The 22,010-nt window shown below is 39.7% G+C and overlaps 1 protein-coding gene and 1 long non-coding RNA gene across 2 annotated transcripts; one reads left to right on the forward strand and one right to left on the reverse strand.

Annotated features, from left to right (window-relative positions):
• Nucleotides 1-12,386: 12,386 nt before the first annotated feature.
• LOC134285201 (uncharacterized) lies at nucleotides 12,387-13,542 on the reverse strand. Its single transcript, XR_009996205.1, has 2 exons — nucleotides 13,144-13,542; nucleotides 12,387-13,073 (listed from the first exon to the last, which is right to left on the reverse strand). It is a non-coding gene; the product is annotated as an uncharacterized LOC134285201 (long non-coding RNA).
• Nucleotides 13,543-14,868: 1,326 nt separating this feature from the next.
• LOC109413002 (uncharacterized) lies at nucleotides 14,869-17,910 on the forward strand. The gene is made up of 2 exons (XM_019686675.3): nucleotides 14,869-14,958; nucleotides 15,168-17,910. Exon 2 carries the CDS (start codon nucleotides 15,180-15,182, stop codon nucleotides 16,842-16,844), a length of 1,665 nt encoding a protein of 554 aa, XP_019542220.3. The 5' UTR covers nucleotides 14,869-14,958; nucleotides 15,168-15,179; the 3' UTR covers nucleotides 16,845-17,910.
• The last annotated feature ends 4,100 nt before the right edge of the window (nucleotides 17,911-22,010 follow it).

Consider the following 22,010-nt stretch of genomic DNA (forward strand, 5'->3'; position numbering starts at 1 on the left):
TGACTTCTACTCATGAAGCCTGATTGATAGATACCCATATTGCATGGTGTCATACAGCCATTCCATAGAAAAAACGATATAGTGCATCTCCGATTGTCGTGAAACTTGGTGGGCTTGTAGTTCTTCGGAAATAATTAGACCCGTATTTTTTTTATTTCGTCATTAGGATGACCAATTTTCATATAGGGTGGTCCAAAAAATTTTCAAAAAATCGTAACTTTTGAACCATTTGACCGATTTCAAACTTCTTGTTTTTGTTTGAAAGCTATTGAATTGTAGTTTTAAGGAAAAATACGTTGAAGGGGCTAAAATGTAAAGAGTACTACAAAATATGCAAATATATTAGTTTTTTCACGTTTTCATGGTCTTGGGACCAAAGAGGTACCCTGGTTTTATATTTTTATCAGAAAATTCAGGAAATTTGGCGTAACATATCAAAAAATCAGAAATGTATGTTGTTTTGTTTTTGAGATATGATTTTTTGAATATAGAGAGTCATATATTTTGTACTAGCTACTCTAAAATTGCTTGAAATTGCAAATTCTCATAAAACTATGCATAGTATTGCTTTTTAAAGTGATTCCTGGTGGTTTTGGTATCCATAATATTAAAAGGAATCAAAATATAATCAAATTTAAAAAAAGTGTCTTGTATGGGAAAATTTGACCTTTTATTTTCAAAAAATCATATCTAAAAAACTAAAAAAACATACATCTCTGATTTTTTTACATGTTACACCAAATTTCCTGAATTTTCTGATAAAAATATAAAACCAGGGTACCTCTTTGGTCCCGAGACCATGAAAAGGTGAAAAAACTAATATATTTGCATATTTTATGGTACTCCTTACATTTTAGCCCCTTTAACGTATTTTTCCTGAAAACTACAATTCAATAGCTTTCAAACAAAAAGAGAAGTTTAAAATCCGTCAACTGGTTCAAAAGTTACGATTTTTTGAAAATTTTTAGTTTTGAAAAACCTTAATTTTTTGGACCACCCTATATGAAAATTGGTCACCCTAATGACGAAATAAAAAAATACGGGTATAATTATTTCCGAAGAACTACAAGCCCACAAAGTTTCACGACAATCGGAGATGCACTATATCGTTTTTCTATGGAATGGCTGCATAGCTAAACTACCATTCCGTTGCCGCCATCTTGGATATGTTTCGCCATCTTGGATATGTTTCGCCATCTTGGATTCCAAAATGGCGTCGGATATTCCTTTTTGAGTTCTACTCATGAAGCCCGAACGATAATTACCCATATTGCATGGCATCATAGCTCAAACTATCATTCCGTGGCCGCCATCTTGGATATGGTCCGCCATCTTGGATATGGTCCGCCATCTTGCATTTCGAAATAGAGTCAAATGTCGATTTTTGACTTCTACTCATGAAGCCCGATCGATAGATACCCATATTGCATGACATTGTAGATCAAACTACCATTCCACGGCCGCCATCTTGGATATGGTCCGCAATATTGGATTTCAAAATAGCGTTGGATATTCATTTTTGAGTTCTACTTATGAAGCCCGACCGACAGATACCCAATACCCATATTGCATAGTATCCGAAGTAGCATTGTCGTTAAAAAGCATATATTCTGGAGTTTTGACCGCCATTTTGGAACAGAAGCCGCCATCTTGAATTCCAATACCCCTACTACCACTTCCACATCCTAAGAAATGTGTATGCCAAATTCGATTGAAATTTATTGACACATTCCAGAGTTATGCCTATATTCCGGCACACATATTTAGACACGTACATACATATAAACATACAAATAGACAAACATATACAACCATGCATACATCGACTTTTGTATGTATTGATCAACAACTCTGCCGAAGAAATGAACTATAAATTATTAACCATTGCCAAGATTCCAGGGAATTTTTTTTTCGCATTGGAAATGAAGCTCATAGATCGTGACAGTATGTATTCTTTGCAGCATCGTTTACGCCACCTAATGAACCAGTCACGAACTATACTGTCCACTATGAGCAAGGCATGGCACTATAGGATATCAGGCGGACAAAAATCAGAAAAGTGACTCCCACCAATGCTTGTTCTGAAATTTTCTATCAATAATAAACATATAAACTAAGAAAAATCTAGAATTTCAAGATTCTAGCTGATGTAGTTACAAAGATATTGAGTATCAAAGTTGAATAAAGCCAAAAAATGTAATTTTCGCAAAAAAACAACACATAATTTTAAATCGATATTTTTTAATTAATATCATCATTATCTATTGGTTTCAATACATCATTGGTAAGGTAATGAAGCAAGCTTTCCAACAAACAGTTGGGTTTGTGAAATAGTTGAACAATTGTAAGAAAAAAGGTACAAGAAGAAGAAGAAGTTGAAAAAGGCATGAGATTAAAATTTTGTTAATCGGCATCTTTTTTTCCCAAACATTCCCAGGCTCAAAATCAGTAGGGTATCGCGCTACTTGGGCGGTGGTTTTCTTCGTCTGTTATTTTCGTCTGTTTTCCACTGTAACTCGGTCAATTTTGAACCGATTGACTTGAAATTTTGTACACGGGTAGATACTATACCTATCTCACCGCATTCCAAGAATTGTGTCAATTGGTTCAAGATTGACTGAGTTATAGTGGAAAACAGACGAATATAGAAGCCACCGCCCAAGTAGCGCGATTCCCTATATGGTCAAGCTTTAGGTCTACACTAATGATTTTGTATGCGAAATGCTGCGGTAAATTGCGGTCTTGGGAGATTCAGCGTTTTTTACGCACGGGACCGCCTGGGCGCGCCCCTTGAGATTAAACGACGATTCTCGAACATTCTATTAAGCAAATTCCCTTGGAATGCATTTTGGAATGTAACTACACAAGAGATTTGATCATTCTAAGCACAAAAAAAAAACAAAATAAAAATATAAAAAAATTTAACAAATTCAAACTTTATATATACAGGGGATAGACAAAATGATCGGGACAGGCAAAATTTTCACTTTTCAAAAAATGATTAATTAGCTGTAATTATTCGAAAAGTGCATCAAATATTCTCAAATTTTTACTGTAAGTTCTTCAACTAGTTGTGTATCAGTGGACAAAATTTGGAAAAGATCGGACAATTCTTCACGAAGTTATAAAGATTTTTGAAAATGGTAAAATTATCCGATAGCCAACTTTGAGCTGTTATATCTCCGGATTCAATGAACCGAATGTAATGAAATTTTGACCATTAAGTACTTATATAATGAGCTATGAAAAACCATTGACTTAACTTAATATTCTTCACACGGAAGAAAATTATAACGATTAGATTATTTTTCTAATAAAACACCAAATTATTCAAAACATCAACACCGTTTCAAAATTCAAGATGCAAATTATAGTTCATTTAGTTTCCCTCTAATTGACTTATATATAAATGCGTTTTTAAGGAAAGTAACAACATAGCCGCCAATAAATTGAAAAAGTAATGGGATGCATAATAAAAATAGACCAATTTAGTAAAAAATCGTGAAAAAAATTAAATCGCTATAACTTTTTCGCTTGTTAAAAAATTCAAGTTAAGTCAAATGTTTTCCAGAGTTCATTATATAAGTCATGAATGGTTAAAATTTCATTGCAATCGGTTAATTGAATCCGGAGGTATAACAGCTCAAAGTTTTCTATCGAATAATTTTATCTTTTTCAAAAATCTTTATAACTTCGTGAAGAATTGTCCGATCTTTTCCAAATTTTGTCCACTGATACACAACTAGTTGAAGAACTTACAGTAAAAATTTGAGAATATTCGATGCACTTTTCGAAAAGTTACAGCTAGTTGAACATTTTTTGTATAGTGAAAATTTTGCCTGTCCCGATCATTTTGTCTATCCCCTGTATGTATTATCAGTTATTTGACCATATTGAAAATACGCCCTTTTCAAAACTTGGTCGTGATGTTTAAAAATGTTCATAAACAATATATTTTAGTCGAACCAACTACAGAATTCCAACAAATCCTCGAAAATATGACGAAAATATTTTTGTCCGCCTGCTTGTATGGGAATCCGCCATAGTGCATGGGTGCGGAGAACATCTTCTCTGAAGAAAGTTTTCTAACATTTTGCATAATTCTGGAGATATTCACATCAAAAGGACTGTCCTATTTATAGTTATAGTTCAGTTGTTTATTATCACACTTAGTTATTAATACCGAACTCGGTTAAATTTTAAAACGAATTTCATCGGTTGCACATGGAAAACCGACAATTTCGGTTGATTTGTGATAATTTGACGACTGAAACCGAGAGTTCGTTGCAAAAGACAGTTTTTGACAAACTGATATGTCAAAACTACCGAACATGTCGGTTTACTTCTGAAATATACGGATTCGGTTGGCAGATACCGGTAAGTGCTTGCAGATGTGAAGCAGATGCTGGTAAGTGCTTCGTTTATCCGTCCGATAACGAACATGTCAATTAATGTGTGTTTAACTACTATTTTCAGATTATTTTCCAGTTCATTTCTCACAAGTATCGACATCCAGTAGTAAGCAAATATTCGAAGATTCACGTGATCATCATCTGGAAACAAGTTTTAAAATGCAAATTCCATAAGACAAGTGTAACTGAAAAGAATTACAAATAAAGCATATTCATATAGTCCAAGTTGTCCCAAACTTAATATTTTGTGGATCTGAATCCCTAGAAATCGAAAATAGATTCCAATAAGATTTATTAAATTTAATTCAACCGATGTTCGGTTAGCCACGCTATTCGTATTCAACTTTAACCGACTCCATCGGTTAGTTTGACAATTAGAGCCAAATCCAAATTTCACCGAACGCTCGGTTTATTAACGTGGAACCGAGCAGCCAACCGAGAGTTCAGCAGATAAAAACTCGGTTGAATTCTAACGGAGTTCGGTTCTTTTTTTAAGTGTGAGAAGAATGGCACTGTTATAGTTCCGTTTGGTGGAGGAAGGTAAGAGTTATTTTCATACCCAAAAACGGCAAAGCTAAGACACACAGACCTTCTTTTGAAAAATTAACTGTAGATAAAATCTATATAAATAAAAATGGATTGGTGTTTGTATGTCACGAATAGGCTCGGGAACGGGTCAACAGATCGACATGATTCTTTCACTGTTGCATTCCGCCAGGGCTCCGACGTGTTTCTACGAAAAAATGATTAGTAAAAGTGACCGGGAAGGCAAGAAAAACTTGAAAATCTGAAATTCTATTTTGAGGGGCATTTCTTCATGGAACCGGATGTCCAAAAACAGAGTAGGCAGGCAGGACGACGTTTGCCGGGACTGCTAACAGAGAAAATATTTTGCAAATAAGTTCATACTTCAAAACTCACCAGCTGAATGAGTTACAATTTGCCTATTCAAAAGACAAGTGAGCGATAACCAAGCTTTGCATACGTTTAGGGGCAGCAGCAGGGACAGGAGTCCAGGGGCTTGACGATCCCTCCCTTCTGCGAGTCAGGTGGGAGCCTAGGATTCTTTTCAAACCATATCCACACACCAGTGTAGACTTACCACCTTTGGCAAAGCTACTGAATGTCAACGCAACCCCATAATCCCATCCCTTCCTAAAATATTATTGTTTCCCTTAAGGACAAACGTCTTGACATCTCGCTTCAACAGTGCATCAAAACTTCAAACGCACAAATCTCAAGAAGCAAGCTTCACACAACAGTGCATTTTATTATTTTGTTCTTGCTCACTTGTAATTAGCTTAAAATAAGAAGATCAGTTGCGCTGGTTTTGTTTACGAAGAGATTTGTGCCCTCGAAATAGTGATTAGGTGCCAAAGTCGGCCATTGTGGCAGCCATTTTGGGATTCTTCCAAGTCTGTCCTTAACCTCGGCCAAACCGCGAGTTTTACGGTTCCCCAAAACTAACATAGTCGTTAAGAAGCCAACATGAAATTGTAAATAATAATTCAAAATGAGCATGGTTCCGTAATGCCTAATGGCGCATGAGCCTTCAAATAAATGATTAAGTAAAAACCTTTGGTATCGGGAGGTGACCGAGCACTGGGGCATACGGATTGCTCAAGTGGAGTAAGCCTAGGAGTAGTGGCGGGGGCCCAGCAGTGGGCTTCAAGTTAAGCCTCTTCAGAAATTCCACACATCCGGAAGCAACTCTACAAATACAAGCGACATGACTCCACTTCCAAAGTATCATTGCCCAGCTAGGAATGCCTCGGGTACATCAGGAACGATGCCAGTAAGTCACTGATTATGGTATACTGGACATGCTTTGTAATCGGGAACTGAGATGGTACATAGGTAACTATGCACAAGTGAGCTGGTAGCGACGGCATTCTACCCTCTTCTATCCTCTAAAGTCGGATAACACTAACTTGAAACGGCGGCTGGGCTAATGTCGGCGCTGTCATGCGTCAAATAAAACCGTGGCGTTGCCTTAAAGTACGTTCCTGAGTTGTGCCCAGTTTAGGCAACTAATTGAGTGGAGGTAGGTTCGCTGATCCGGCTCTGAGCTCAGTCCCCATAAGGGCCTGGGCCAATCCTCGGATGACCTCCCTGCTTGTATAGATAACCTCCAACATCATTGGCGACTGCTTTATTTGCTGTGAGGGATAGCGGCTCTAAGGGGGGCCCAACAGAAATGATCACTACTAAATCCATGAAAAACAACAATGTGATCGAGAGTGAAGAGGCAGAGGGAACGGCGCTTAACCCGCCCGCGCGAGGAGGACTGCCGAGATCGCCACTTAAAGGCGCTCGTGTACAGGAGGAGCACGAGGCGGCACAGCACCGGCCGACGAAGCACAGATCTCACGCGGGACCGCAACAGAAGCGATCTACGATCTAAGATGTTCGTAGTTGCCGAACAGCTGGACGAGCTGATGGGCTACACGAGCCGACGGACTACCATCAGCAAAGATCTGAAACAGGGCCTGCTGAAGCTCCGCAAACGGACAGCTTCCTCTTTACTGGCAACGCGATGATGCAGCACGAAACCATGTAGCTCGCTTGAGCCGTAGCTGAGAGGTCAAACCGCCCTACGGCTCGAGCTCCATGGTCGAAACCTGCCGAGGAGACGCAGCCCAAGAAGCCTCCGGCAGACGTGGGCGAAAAGCCAAAGAAGATGTTGAGAAAAGTGAAACCAGCCCGCAAGCGCGAACGGAGTGACGCACTGGTCTTCAAAACAGAGGCGGATACATACGCCGAGGTGCTGAGGGTCATGCGAGGCGTAAATCGTCTCTCGCTGCTGAGAGCGGATGTAAAAAGCATTCGGCAGAACTGGAGAGGGGCTGTTCATAAACCACGTAGACCAAAATTTGGCAATCTCAGCCCCCTCCTCCCCCCTCGTAGATTTGAAATTTGAATGGAGCGTAGACTCTGGCCAGACCCCCCCCCAAAGTCTACGTGGTTTATGAACGGCCCCAGAGATGATGCTAGTGCTGAAGGAGGCGGCCAAGAAAGGCACCTCCTACAAGGCACTAGTTCAGGAGATACTTGGCGAAAAAGTGCAGGTGAGAGCCCACACGGCGGAGGCGTTTCTCCCAGTGTAAAAACCTGGACGAGATCGCCGACGCAGAGGAGCTCACAGCCGTACTTAAGCAACAGTGCGAGGTAGATGCAGATTGCAAAGTGATCGCCACGATCAAGCTCCCTGTAGGGGAGCTGAATAAGACAACTGCAGTTGGCAAGATCTATGTAAGTAGGCTTGTCAGTGTTCCCGCTCAGCATGATCGCGCCACCAGAGGCGTGTTTCGAATGCTTCGAGCAAGGACATAAGTCGCGGGCCAGGAGCAAACTCTGCATGAAGTGTGGAACACGGCGAACAAGGGACACATGACAGGCGGGCCTAAATGTCCAGGCACGCGAGGGGGTCGAACCAACCGATGATAATGCAGGTTACATAGCTAAACCTGAACCACTGTGAAGCTACACAACAGTTGCTGTGGCAGTCAGTCTCGAAGTCAAGTACAGACATCGCCCTACTATCGGACCCATACCGCATACCTAAGAATAAAGGAAACTAGGTCGTTTCCGGTCCAGGAAATAATTTCCACGCCGCACGAGGGCTTCGCAATAGCGAAGATCAACGGGGTGTACTACTGCAGTTGTTATGCCCTTCCCAGGTGGCCGATAGACCAGCTCTGCTGGATTCGTTAACAAGCGCAATAGTGGGATTGAGTCGCGTGTAGGAGCAATGCAGAGTCCATCATTGATGTGACCTTCTGGAGCTCGGGTCAAAACCCTAGCCCGGGCTCGTTTCTTCTGAAATGCTTAAAAAGCATATTCTATTAACACATCCGTGATGTTATTCTGGCTAACATGCCTAGATATTCAGAAGCCACCTCCAATGAAGTACATGTTTTTTTTGCGCTTGTGCGTTTTACTGTGCCATTATAGGGCACTAATCACGTCTCGCCATGCAGTATCTATGTTCTACCGCTTTCTTGTTCAGCATTCATGATTGGAGCAAAACAATTTTCGTAGAATAGATTCGATACGAGATGCAGGTTTTATTATCCCTGGATCGGAGAGCTGAGTAGAGTTACCCTGCCCCTGTAAGTCAACCAGAACACCAAGCCCCAAACCTCAAATGTGCCACTTCCATCCTCATGATTTCCCTACATAATTGCAATCGCAATGAACACTTTGACGCCATGTGACGGTATTTCCCGATCAGCAGCAGAAACAAATAATGAGTAATGAACAGAGCAGAGCTCCATCAGAGACAGCAAACGATGACGACGAAAGGGGTGAGTGGGTAAATCTTTCTCGAACGAAACCAAAAAAAACGGGACTTGCAGCTTATGCTGCGAATATGTATGCTCAGTAGGCATCGCTTACCAAACTCTTTGCTTCCGGAGCATTTACGATGGTTGCTAGGATCGACGTGAATAACATGCCATGGTCCAAGTAAGTCTTGGACCACAGAATGTCGCCTACTACTCGTGTCCAAGACCGAGAAAGCACAGGAATCCACGGTCGTAATAATGTTCCGTCGCCGTAAATATGTTTATCAAGCCATTCGTCATCCACCGTCAGATACTTCCGCTTGTATCATTCATGGAGCACATAGAACAACACCACAAAGTTGAAACACACACGTACGGGCCAGGGGCACTGAGCAACGACGGACGGCCACAGGACGGGACACCTCCTACGCCACCGTCAACCTTCCAGACATCCAATTTCTACGAACGCAATGATGTCACCAAATCCCAGACGACAACGACGACGACAATCGCTTCCTCCGCCTTCGTCGTCATCGTAATCTTCGTTCAAGTTTAATATCCCCACAGACCTTGAGAAAAATGCACTGACGATGATTGGCCACTTGGCTTCCGCGGCACTACGCGACGTGACGACCGAAAACCGAAAAAATCTTCCAACAACGACGACGTCCGCGATTTAGCTCTTTGCGTAACCCGAGAATTCGTCCGGAATCGGTAGCGAAATGGATTCACTGTGTTGTGCTGCTGTTGCTTCGGGAAATGATAACTTTCGAATGGGTTCCGTGCGCGAACGAGGATGGATTTTTCTCACTCACTCACCACTTCTGAACTGACTGACTGGACTGCGATTTGGCTCCCCACAAAAAATCCACACAACCCATCCACACACAACCATCAACAGCGCGAAGCGAACGAACGGGACCGAGGAGTGGATGACAGACCAGCAGACAGCTTGCGTATTATATACACTATAAATTCCATAGACTCGCGGAGTCGAAGACAACTGTAGCCAAACGAGCATGACGTCACGATGTCGATAGCGACAATGAGCCATTTTACGAAGTGACAACAATGTTGATGATGATATTGGTTTTCACGGGTTATTGGACACTACCTCCTGTCAAAATTCATTCATAAAATCGGCTCGTAAAATAGACTATGGATTGCGTGACGTCATATTCGCTCGCTGCACTCTAATTGACGGTAAAACACACTAAAATAATATAATTATTATACACAGGGAAAAATTTCTACTCAGTGGCTGAGTTGGCCTTACTCAGAAATCGAAAAATCCTTCACCGAGAAAAAATTCTACTCAATGACTGAGTTGGCCTTACTCAGAAATCGAGAAATCCTTTGTTTTCTTACTCAGTTTCGGCTAAAAGTGGGACAACCCATTGGCAATGGGTTGTCCCACTTTTAACGGAAACTGAGTAAGAAAACAAAGGATTTTTCGATTTCTGAGTAAGGCCAACTCAGCCACTGAGTAGAAATTTTTCCCTGTGTTTGTTTTCTTACTCAGTTTCCGTTAAAAGTGGGACAACCCATTGCCAATGGGTTGTCCCACTTTTAGCCGAAACTGAGTAAGAAAACAAAGGATTTCTCGATTTCTGAGTAAGGCCAACTCAGTCATTGAGTAGAATTTTTTCTCGGTGTATTGTTCAACCATGTCTCCGCGAGTCTATGGAATCTATAGTGTCTATACTTGCGCATGGAAGGTTTTTCTTATTGGAAAAAGTTGTAAATACGCACGCGACGCACGCACACCACCGACCGCATCAAACGTCAAAGGGAGGTGGTGTATCTGTTCGAACAAACGTTGTCTCGTTTGTCTGGCTGAAATACAGGCCCCTGGCATCAATGAAATTTATCGTAGCCAACATCTAACTGCCTTATACTCATATTCGTGCAAATTGAAACGAGCGTGTAATCAACAAACGCAGCTTTTGTTTGATGTTGTGAGCCACAAACGAAATCACATTCACAATGCGTGTTTGTTGGGTTACTTTATTCAACTAATCGCATGCTCCTCTTACCGTACATTAATATTAAAGCGAGTTTGAAGTGTTTTGTGATCATAAGCGGTGGAAAAAATAATTCCAAAAACTTATCAACAAACCAAAATAAACGTTAAACAAAAAATTGTTGATGTTTTCGCATTTGACAGTGGGCGCTATTTTTTAGCGCCCAGGACATCCTGTCTACCATGATTCCAATGCATTGATATAGGCCGTGTCAGGGGCCTGCTGAAATACGATAAAGCGACATCTGTATTTGAAAATTCAAACTATTCTCTGCGATAGTTGACGATGTGGGGGCTGCACAGCGTATACGTAGCTATAGCTCATTTGTAGGGGTCCAGCATTCCCTGATAAAAAATATCATAAAAATACGAAGAATTTCAAGCATAATTCTTTAAATCGACGTATCTAACTTTTTCACTGATCTGAGTAAATTCATGGTCAATGTTGACGACCATTTCACTAAAATAGTTTTCTATAAAAAGACTTTTCATAAGTTTTTTCGTGCTTAACATCACCAGGGATATAGCACGCACTAGGTAAGAAAGAAAACCTACTCATTCCATATCATTTTCACAATGAATTTTGATAAAAATACACATACACCGGGTTGGTTAGAGATACGTCATGCCAGATACGTCGCTTTTGTATGGTGCCAGTTTGGTGTATCTGTTACTTTTGATCATAGGCGCCAACTTAGGGGGGGCAAGCATAGGTTTGCCCCCCCAATAATTGAGGATTTTTCAATTTTCCCATACAAAAAATCAGAAAAAACAGGCTTTGCCCCCCCAATAATTTGACCAAGTTGGCGCGTCTGCTTTTGATTTTGGCTAGATACGTCGTTTGGTTTTCTCATATATCATAACGGTGTATCTATCAGTAAAGTTGTAAACATCAAAATAGTTAGATACGTCGTTTCGAATAATATGCTTAGTTAAACAAATTAAGCAATAAATCATCAAACAGTGATATGGATTCTTCAATTTGCTTTATGAATCATGCATGCAGCAGTTAACCCGGATTTGTTTACATTCTCGAGTTACGTCGGATTGAAAAGTTATGCTTGATTTTATTGTTACAACACCATGTTTTCGAAAAATATTCACCATTAAACGTATTGTAATTTACACGGCACACTCACCATCACCCCTATTGTGCTATACCATTCGGCACTTTTACAATAAAAAATGGTGGTCGTTATGTATCTTAACCATAACATTTTGAGAAAATTTCCATACACTTTTTCGCGAAAAACAATAGAATGTATTGTGTTTTTATGAGACATTTTCAGGGCAATTTTCAAAAGAAAACAATATATCTTAATGTTCTTTTCATTGATCTTACAATACAAATACAATTAATTGAATGGCGTCAAATGAATCGTTGTTACAATAAAAATACAATAATATTTGTTGTTATTTGTAAGCAGTTTTCGCTTTTGAAAATCCATAGAATTTATGTTTCCCGCTAACATTTATATCCAGCATTTACGAGCACTAACGGCCGCCAGAATGATATGCACATTTTATGATAAGAATCAAACACTCTGATGTCTGTCTGTCTGGTATGTATTGCTTGGCAGCTGTTGATAAGATCTATCATCAATCTTTTCGAATAACTGCCAAATATCACAAGTCAGACCTCAGGTCGTATGATCCATACCATAAATCCACAGACAAACAGACGTAACACTTCGAACATTTTTCGATTCAAATCATAGTCACGGAAACATATTCGCCCAATGCTAAAAGGACTATGTTTGGCCGACCACCAACTAGGTGGCGGTAGTGAGCAAACGTCAAACTCGAACAAAAACGATGCGAGCGCCACGGTTGGGCAGTTGGCCAACTATCAAATTTTGAAAAAGACCGTTAAATCGGTGTACGATGTGAATTTTCAGAGTGTTACGTCTGTTTGTCTGTGATAAATCGTTCACAATTCATGTGGCCATTAGTATCTGTAAATGCTGGAGAAAAATGTTACCGAGAAATATGAATTCTTTGGTTTTTCAAAGGCGAAATCTGTTTACACAACAAAAAATATTATTGCATGTTTATTTTAACATCGGTTCAATAGGCTCCTAAAGACCTATCTCAATTTCTGCCATTACCCCTGTTCCCGAGAGGGAAACCAGGTTTTTAGAGCGGCTCAAGTTTTTTGTAGCAACGCTTAAACTGAAATTTATTAACAAAATTCAAGACAAAATTCAATTAATACAATTAACAACACAAAACTTAATAACTAACAACTTACAATTAAGTGGTTTCCTCTGCCACGACTTCTTTTTCAATCTTTCAAATCAAGGTGGTTTAATATGGGTACAGTTACCCTAAATTGGGAGATTTGCGCGGTTGCTGTTTTTGGGACACGAATATTTATGATTATTTATCGAATCTAGGCCAACTTCTATTCGAGTCTACTTACATTACACTACACTGGCACGGTAGGTTTCTTCGGTAACTTTCTTTGTTTCCGGGCTACCCGGTGCCGGTGAATATTTGTGCAGCTAAGGGAAAATATGCAGGGAACTATATGGAATCGTTCCACCAACCATTCAAATTTCTTTTTAGGTTTTAACTTACGGTTTTTCTATTAGTTGACACAGCACCTCGCACCGCACTGTACCTTTGCAACTCCAACTACTAATTATTACCACTTAATTCGCAAAATAACTTGATTCCTGAACTTTAACTGCGATTTGATTGCTATGGCGAAACTGCACTTTACCGCTTGTTTACTATTTATTTTTATCTCTACTTCACATATCGCATCTCGCTCATATCCTACCACTACCACTGCACGCAAGCTGTCATGCTGCGGTAATTATGTTGCGATTAGATGGGTCCATTATTAGACCGGTTTAAAAAAAACTTATTTAGTTACGGCGTCGCAACAACCCCATTAAACTAATTGTATTTGTATTGTTATCAATGGTAGTTTACTATTTACTAGATTCCTTTAATTTATTGGAAAACATTAGAAAAATCATTGTTCATCTTTTTCTTGTCGTAACGTCCTCACTTGTATTATATCCTGTAACATTATGACTGAATACTCCTTAGCGTGTATTCAGTCATCATCGAAAATCATTAAACACGCACACGAACAAATGCACGCGCATACGCGTAAGAGAACTAGCATCACTGCTGTCAGAATATAAGTCAATAAACGCAGCCTGAAGAACTCTCTTCAGTTTCTGCTCTCGAACAACAAACAAGTGTTTTACAGTGATTCTTTTAATAAGAAAAACCCCCCATATTGAGTTGTAGTTTGGCCGAGTTGGCCAGTGAATAGTTTCCCCCAAGTGTTGGCTGATTCTCTACGTTGGTGGCTTGTTGGTGATTATTTGGTTCCGGATCTTAGAATTGAAAAGTGGCGACGAGGAAAACGGAGCGGCGGAACATTTTCGGCGCCTTTGATTTGACTCCGGCGCAGCGGTAGTATCACCATTCATCACCATCGACTAGGACCGTCGTCGGCGCGGCGTTGTTAATTGCCGTTGATTTGGAGTAGGACGTCCCGACGGAAAGCAGAACATTATAGCACAGAGAACAGACATCCAAGTGCAGTTCCGAAACTGTAAGGAATTTAACGGCCATTTGAAATCGGCAACACAAGTGGCAATAGCGTGGCGCTGCAATCGGTTAATTTCTCATACTAATTTAATTCACCACTTGAAATGTTTCAATTCACCACTGACTTTGGCAATATGGTGTTTGGTGACGTTAGTGTTGTCATCGTGTATTGGTTTGTCACCTTACTCAAGTAAAGATTCAAATCCTTACACAAATTTCCGAATGAAATTTGTTCTAGCCTGGATGTCTGTTCTCTGTGATTATAGGTAACAGTGAAGGAATTGTGCGAAAAGCGTGATAAATTAGTGCTTTTAGGAGTAAATCCTTTCTTCCGTGGTGTTACAACACCATTTTATTTTGGTGGCGTCGGCCCTGGTGAAACAGCCATTGTTATTGTTCTTAATTTGGTTATTATTCCAGCTGAAAGTAACCATTTTCCTACAAGTGATAAACGATTTTTTTTTTCTGTATTTGAGAGAATAGATATTGCAGCGGGCAGCCATTCCGGAGTGATTTTCAAGCGTTGCTAGGACGTTTCGTTACAGTGGTGGGCCGCTGGATAACCTTTTCACTGGGGACCGAGCTGTTGGATTTCGTTGATCTTCTTCCATCCTGCCGGGTGGTGGTTTGCCGGTCCGAATAACGGTGAGCGTGACGTCGTTCGGTGAGTAATAAAAGTTATTTTTTTTTCTTTCTTGTTGGGAACGAACATTAGACCGGTCCAATTTACAGTTGTAATTCATTTTGTGAAAGATTGGTAATATATTTTTTTGAGCATTTTTGCTTAGTTTTGGAAAATTAGACCGGTTCATTTTTTAAGTGAATAGATTTTGTGATTTTTTTTAAATTATTTTTTTTAATATTGCTGATTAGATATCTGCAAAAATGGCCTATGTTGTGGCTCCCAACATTGAACCGTTTAGAAAGGGACAATCTTTTACGACCTGGGTCCGCCGTTTGACCTACCATTTCCGGGTCAACAAGGTCAAGGAAGATGAGCGGAAGGACCAGATGTTCATGCTGGGCGGGGATTATCTCTTCAGCGTGGCTGAAAAACTTTATCCAACCGAGGCACTTTTGGATGAAGTGGCCTACGATGAACTGGTGCAAAAACTTAAGGAACGATTAGACAGAACCGATTCAGTATTGCTTCAGAGATACCACTTTAGTTCAAAATTACAACAGGCCGGTGAATCGGCAAGCGATTTCATCTTTTCTTTGAAGTTTCAAGCTGAAAATTGTGAATTTGGGGATCAGAAGAATAGGCTTATTGTTGACCGTCTTCTGGTCGGTTTATCAGATACTAAACTGAAGCATCGCCTCCTTACGGAGGACAGCGCCAAGCTGACTTTAGAACAAGCCGAAAAAATTGTCGCTACTTGGGAAATGGCAGCGACCCACACGAAGGCATTGGCGAACAATGAGGATGTCGGCCTAGTAGCAGCCATGGATAGCAGATACCCTCTAACTGGAGGCAGAGGAGCAGTGCTACAGAAAATCAGAGACGCAGCCCAAGGTTTCCGCGGTCCAGTGAAAAGTCGTCTTGGTGTAAGACCGGAAATTCGGCCGGCCGAGGATCGGCACCAGAATTCCAGAGTTCGCTTCCAATCCCAGCATTCTAGGCATCGGGATTCTTCTGCTGGACCATCTAGTCGGAGATTCCAGCGAAACAGTGAACAATGGCCGGTGGATCAGCGCTACTGTGACTACTGCAAGCGCAGAGGTCACGTACGCCGGAAGTGTTACAAATTGAAGAACGAACGGCACAACGAAGTCAACCATGTCGACACTCAGGATGCGAACAGCAGCACGGGTAGCTTGAGCCAGCTGGCCGAGCGTCTTGACCGGTTGAGGTCTGGTAGCTGGGACTCGGATGAAAACGACTCAGGTGAATTACAGTGCATGCATGTTTCTTCTATTAATAAAATTAGTAATCCCTGTTTATTAAATGTTACCATTGAAAACAATACTGTGCAGATGGAGGTTGACAGTGGCTCTTCTGTTACAGTGATGGGCAAAAATTTGTTCACAACTAAATTTGACCTTCCTTTAGTGAAAAGCACTAAACAATTAATTGTGATAAATGGTTCCAGGTTGAAAGTTTCTGGTGAAGTTGGAGTAAAGGTTGAATACAATGGCAAAACAGCTAATTTGACGCTTTTAGTGCTTGACTGCGACTACCAGTTTATTCCTCTGCTGGGTCGACCGTGGTTGGACGAATTCTTTCCCAACTGGAGAAATTTTTTTGGTAATTTGATGCCATTATACAACATTTCAGAAAATAAAAGAGAAGCATTGGTTAGCGACATAAAGTTAAATTTTTCTGACGTTTTTGTTAAGGATTTCTCTATACCAATAAAACATTATGAAGCCGATCTAGTTTTAAAAACTGACATGCCAATTTTTAGAAAGGCTTATGACGTTCCTTATCGTTTAAGGGGAAAAGTTTTGAAATATTTGGACAAGCTTGAAGCTGAAAAAGTGATAACTCCTATTCAAACCAGTGAGTGGGCATCACCTGTGGTGGTAGTAATGAAAAAAAAACAATGACATACGACTAGTAATAGACTGCAAGGTTTCAATAAATAAGCTCATAATACCAAATACTTACCCTTTGCCTGTTGCTCAGGATATTTTTGCTAGTTTGGCAGGATGTACTGTTTTTTGTTCTCTTGATTTGGAGGGCGCATACACACAACTATCATTATCAAAGCGATCAAGAAAATTTATGGTAATAAACACAATTAAGGGACTTTTTAGCTACAATAGATTGCCACAGGGGGCTTCCTCTAGTGCATCTATTTTCCAGCAAGTTATGGATCAAGTATTGCAAGGTATTGAAAACGTTTGCGTCTATTTGGACGATGTTCTTATCGCAGGAAAAGACTTGCAAGATTGCAAAGCAAAACTTTATAAAGTGTTAGATAGATTGTCTAAAGTGAACATCAAAATTAACTGGGACAAGTGCAAATTTTTCGTTTCTGAGTTGGAATACTTGGGCCATATGATCAGTGATAAAGGTTTGACACCATGTTCAAGTAAGATTGCAACAATACGTGAAGCTAAAGTTCCGACAAACGTGACCGAATTGAAGTCTTATTTGGGACTTATCAATTATTACAACAAATTCATTCCCAACTTGTCTTCTAAATTGTATTATTTGTACAATTTGTTGAAGAACGATGTAAAATTTGTATGGGACAAAAACTGTAATGAGGCTTTTGAAAAATCTAAAACGCTGTTGCTTGAGACCGACTTTCTTGAATTTTATGACCCCGAAAAAAAAATTGTTGTTGTCACGGATGCTTCTGGTTATGGTTTGGGCGGAGTTATTGCTCATATTGTGGACGACGTTGAGAAACCCATTTGTTTCACGTCTTTTTCGTTAAATGCAGCACAAAAGAAATACCCCATATTACATTTAGAAGCACTTGCACTTGTATGTACAATTAAGAAATTCCATAAATATTTGTATGGTCAAAAATTTACAGTTTTTACCGATCACAAACCACTAGTGGGGATTTTTGGTAAGGAAGGCAGACATTCAATATTTGTGACAAGATTACAACGCTACATTTTAGAACTATCAGTGTATGATTTTGAAATCCAGTACCGACCTTCGGCAAAAATGGGCAATGCGGATTTTTGTTCGCGATTCCCATTAGAAGTGGCAGTTCCCGTTGAATACGACCATGAATTCGTGAAAAGCATCAATTTTGGAGACAATTTACCATTAGATTTTGTGGCTATTGCAAAAGAAACAAAGAAGGATACCAGTTTACAGAAAGTTTTGAGTTTTATGCATAATGGTTGGCCTAAAAAGATAGATAAACAATTTGTGGACATTTTCACGAATCGACATGAACTGGAAGTCGTTGAGGAATGTTTGTTATATCAAGAAAGAGTGGTAATACCAAATGTACTACAAGGCGACATTCTAAAACTTTTGCACAGCAACCATGCTGGTATCGTAAAAATGAAGAGATTGGCGAGGCAAACGGTTTACTGGTTTGGAATTAACACAAATATTGAAAATTTTGTTGCTGCTTGTGATATTTGTGCAAGTATGGCAATCGTTCCGAAACAAAACATCACTTCAAAATGGATACCTACCTTGAGGCCATTTAGCAGGATACACATCGACTTCTTCTACTTTGAACATCGTACCTTCTTATTGGTGGTAGATAGCTTCTCCAAATGGGTCTATAGTGTCTGACAATGGTCCTCCTTTCAACTCACATTCTTTTAAAAGTTTTCTACAAAGGCAAGGCATAAACGTTTTGAACAGTCCTCCATACCATCCTGCTAGTAATGGCCAGGCGGAGCGACTTGTTAGGACGGTGAAAGATGTACTTAAGAAATTCTTATTAGAACCAGGAATGTTAGAGTTGAAGTTGGAAGATCAGATAAACTTATTTTTATTCAATTATAGAAACAATAACTTGACGTTGGAAGGTAGTTTCCCTTCCGAAAAGGTGTTTGCTTATAAACCTAAAATGTTAATCGATTTAGTTAACCCTAAGAATCATTATAAGCATATGCTGGTACCACACAACCCCAATGATGAAACAAAAGCTAGTCAAAACGATAATAACGATCAAACTGATCTGTTAGATGCTCTGATACCGGGGGATTTAGTGTGGTACAAGCATAACATTCCACATTTACGCGAAAAATGGATAAAAGCGTCTTTCTTAAAACGATTCTCTAAAAACTTATTACAGATCATGGTTGGAAGCGAGGCGATTACTACCGCGCATCCGACTCAAATCCGGCTCGTTAAGGACGGAAGTAGTTCGCGCCAGCCGAGACGATCGATGGTGGTGGTTGATTCTGGTCGATCGATGTCGGCTACCGCTGAACCCGCAGGAACGGCCGTGCTGGATGACGATGTCCGGCAATTACCGGAACGAAATACGGAACCCGAGAGCGCAGTCGTGGTGGAACCCGATATCCGGCAAATACCGGATCTGTGGAATGATAATAAGAGAAGTGATCAAGAAATAGAACGTAGAAATAGAAAAAGAAAATATCAGTCGGAACAGGTAGAGCCTGCTAGCCTACCTCGACGTTCGAAAAGAATTAGGAGATTTAGAATAGATAATGAATTCGAATATTATTAAATTTCATTTCCATTGTTGAATTATTGTTCATCACTTTGTAAGAGGGAAGAGCTATTATATCCTGTAACATTATGACTGAATACTCCTTAGCGTGTATTCAGTCATCATCGAAAATCATTAAACACGCACACGAACAAATGCACGCGCATACGCGTAAGAGAACTAGCATCACTGCTGTCAGAATATAAGTCAATAAACGCAGCCTGAAGAACTCTCTTCAGTTTCTGCTCTCGAACAACAAACAAGTGTTTTACAGTGATTCTTTTAATAAGAAAAACCCCCCATATTGAGTTGTAGTTTGGCCGAGTTGGCCAGTGAATAGTTTCCCCCAAGTGTTGGCTGATTCTCTACGTTGGTGGCTTGTTGGTGATTATTTGGTTCCGGATCTTAGAATTGAAAAACTTGGCTAAAACCTGCTTTTCAGCTAGTTTTCTATAAGTACTTCCTCAGTTATTCATTGAGAGCTTCTGCCAATACGTGTGTCAGTCGTTGAAGTTTTAGCGAATAACATTCGATAACCGAAACATCTACTGTACTCAAATTTAAAACGAAAACTAAAAAAAAAATATGTCAAGTGATTTTGTATTTGATGATGATGATGATGATGATGATGACAAACATGATCTAAGCAACAATGATATTTATTGTTATTTATTTGTTACGAATTGTTTTTAAGTGTAATTGAGAAATAAAATCTGTTTTAATAAAAAGTCCATGAGAACTTTGCAGGCACTTTTGAAACTATATAAAAACAACTTAAATTAATTTTTACCGATAATAACTTTAAATTATTATAGAACTATTGAAAAACAATCGAATCAATTAGTCACTAATAAAGCTAATGTTCACTTATTGTACGAACTATATGGGCTTGATTTCTATTGTAAAAAGTAACAATATATCTACTATGTGTTTTATTGTGAACAATAAAACCAGTAATGAATGGTATTTTTTTATCCGGGTTGCGTTACGCTTCATATAAAATTCTGAAATTTTCCATACAAAAGTTGATACGTGCGCACTTAGTATTCATAAGTGCGAAAACCTTAATAAAAGTGCGCGATTGCATCAAATCCAGTTGATGTCTTCGGCGCACTATTTCCACAGACAAACATACGTAACACCTTGAACGATTTTCATGGAAATTCATCGCCCAGTTCACACTACTATCACCTGGTGGAAAAGTTGCACGTATCACTGTGTTGTGCAATATCGTCAACAGAAGGCGCTAGTGTGAAACGTCAAACGCATAGAAAAACGATGCGCGCGCCTCTGGTTGTGAAAGCCACAACTATGAAAATTTAAAATGATCGTTAAAAGCGTGGTCGATGAAAATTTCGCAAGTGTTACGTCTGTTTGTCTGTGCTATTTCTTTGATTTATGCTGAATAAGTGCTCTGAACACTCCGAGTTGATTTGTTGCAATCGAGCACTATTATTTGCGTTTTCGCACTCTTGAAAACTCGTGCGATAGTCCAGTTTGTCTGTGGTTTTTCTATGCGTTTGACGATATTGCACAACACAGTGATTCGTGCAACTTTTCCACCAGGTGATGACTGATGGTAGTGTGAACTGGGCGATGGATTTCCATGAAAACCGTTCAAGGTGTTACGTCTGTTTGTCTGTGGCGAATTCTTCAACCTTTAGTTCTATGATTGTATAGGGGTAGCCGAGAACTTAGGAGCTTAGGTCATCGAATCTACAAGCGTAATCAGTGATCTATTAGGGCATTGCTTGCATAGTAGAGTGGGTCAACGTTGTATGGAGAAACTTTAAATTTGATCGTATCAACCCGGAACAAAGCTTTTTCAATCCATATTAGCGTCCGAAACAACTGTGCAAAATTTGGGAGCGAATGGTTGCGTCCCCGTATTCCGCATTGCGATTGAAATTTGTATGGAAGTTAGTATGGGAAAACGTACTTTTTTGCATTTTTCTCATAAATTGAAATTTTTCGTCTAAAACAATCCAACCAATGACGTTAAAGTATAGCCTAGGATATGCCGAAAAACTTTGCCGAAGACCGCAAAGTGATCCGACGCTTGTGAAAAAAGTTATTCGCCTTGAAAGTTAGACCAAAAATTGAGATTTTATTATTGATGTTATTCCTTTACATGTTAACTGTTAAGCACCACCGGGCAATCTGTACGTTATAACTTTTTTCACAAGTGTCGGATCACTTTGCGGTCTTCGGCAAAGTTTTTCGGTATATCCTAGGCTATACTTTAACGTCATTGGTTGGATTGTTTTAGACGAAAAATTTCAATTTATGAGAAAAATGCAAAAAAGTACGTTTTCCCATACAAAATTCCATACAAATTTCAATCGCAATGCGGAATACGGGGAAGCAACCAATCGCTCCCAAATTTTGCACAGTTACTTTGTACGCTAAAATGAGTCGAAAAAGCTTTGTTCCGAAAAATCGACTTTGTTGACCCAGTCTATTGCATAGCCCCATGTAACATTGTGTGTTTGAGGACCTTCAAGAATTCCCTTGATTATAGTTCATCGGTTACAGTTGTATCCAACAGCTTTATGACATTGAAATGCTTTAGAACGCCTTGAAACGCTTTGAAACGCCTCTGAAAACCCGA

Source organism: Aedes albopictus, chromosome 1 (genome assembly GCF_035046485.1).
Source record: "Aedes albopictus strain Foshan chromosome 1, AalbF5, whole genome shotgun sequence".
Lineage (NCBI taxonomy): Eukaryota > Metazoa > Arthropoda > Insecta > Diptera > Culicidae > Aedes > Aedes albopictus.

Bases quoted from the DNA above. Each gene is read 5' to 3' on its own strand.
- LOC109413002 (XM_019686675.3), top strand. From the start codon at position 15,180: ATGGCCTATGTTGTGGCTCCCAACATTGAACCGTTTAGAAAGGGACAA.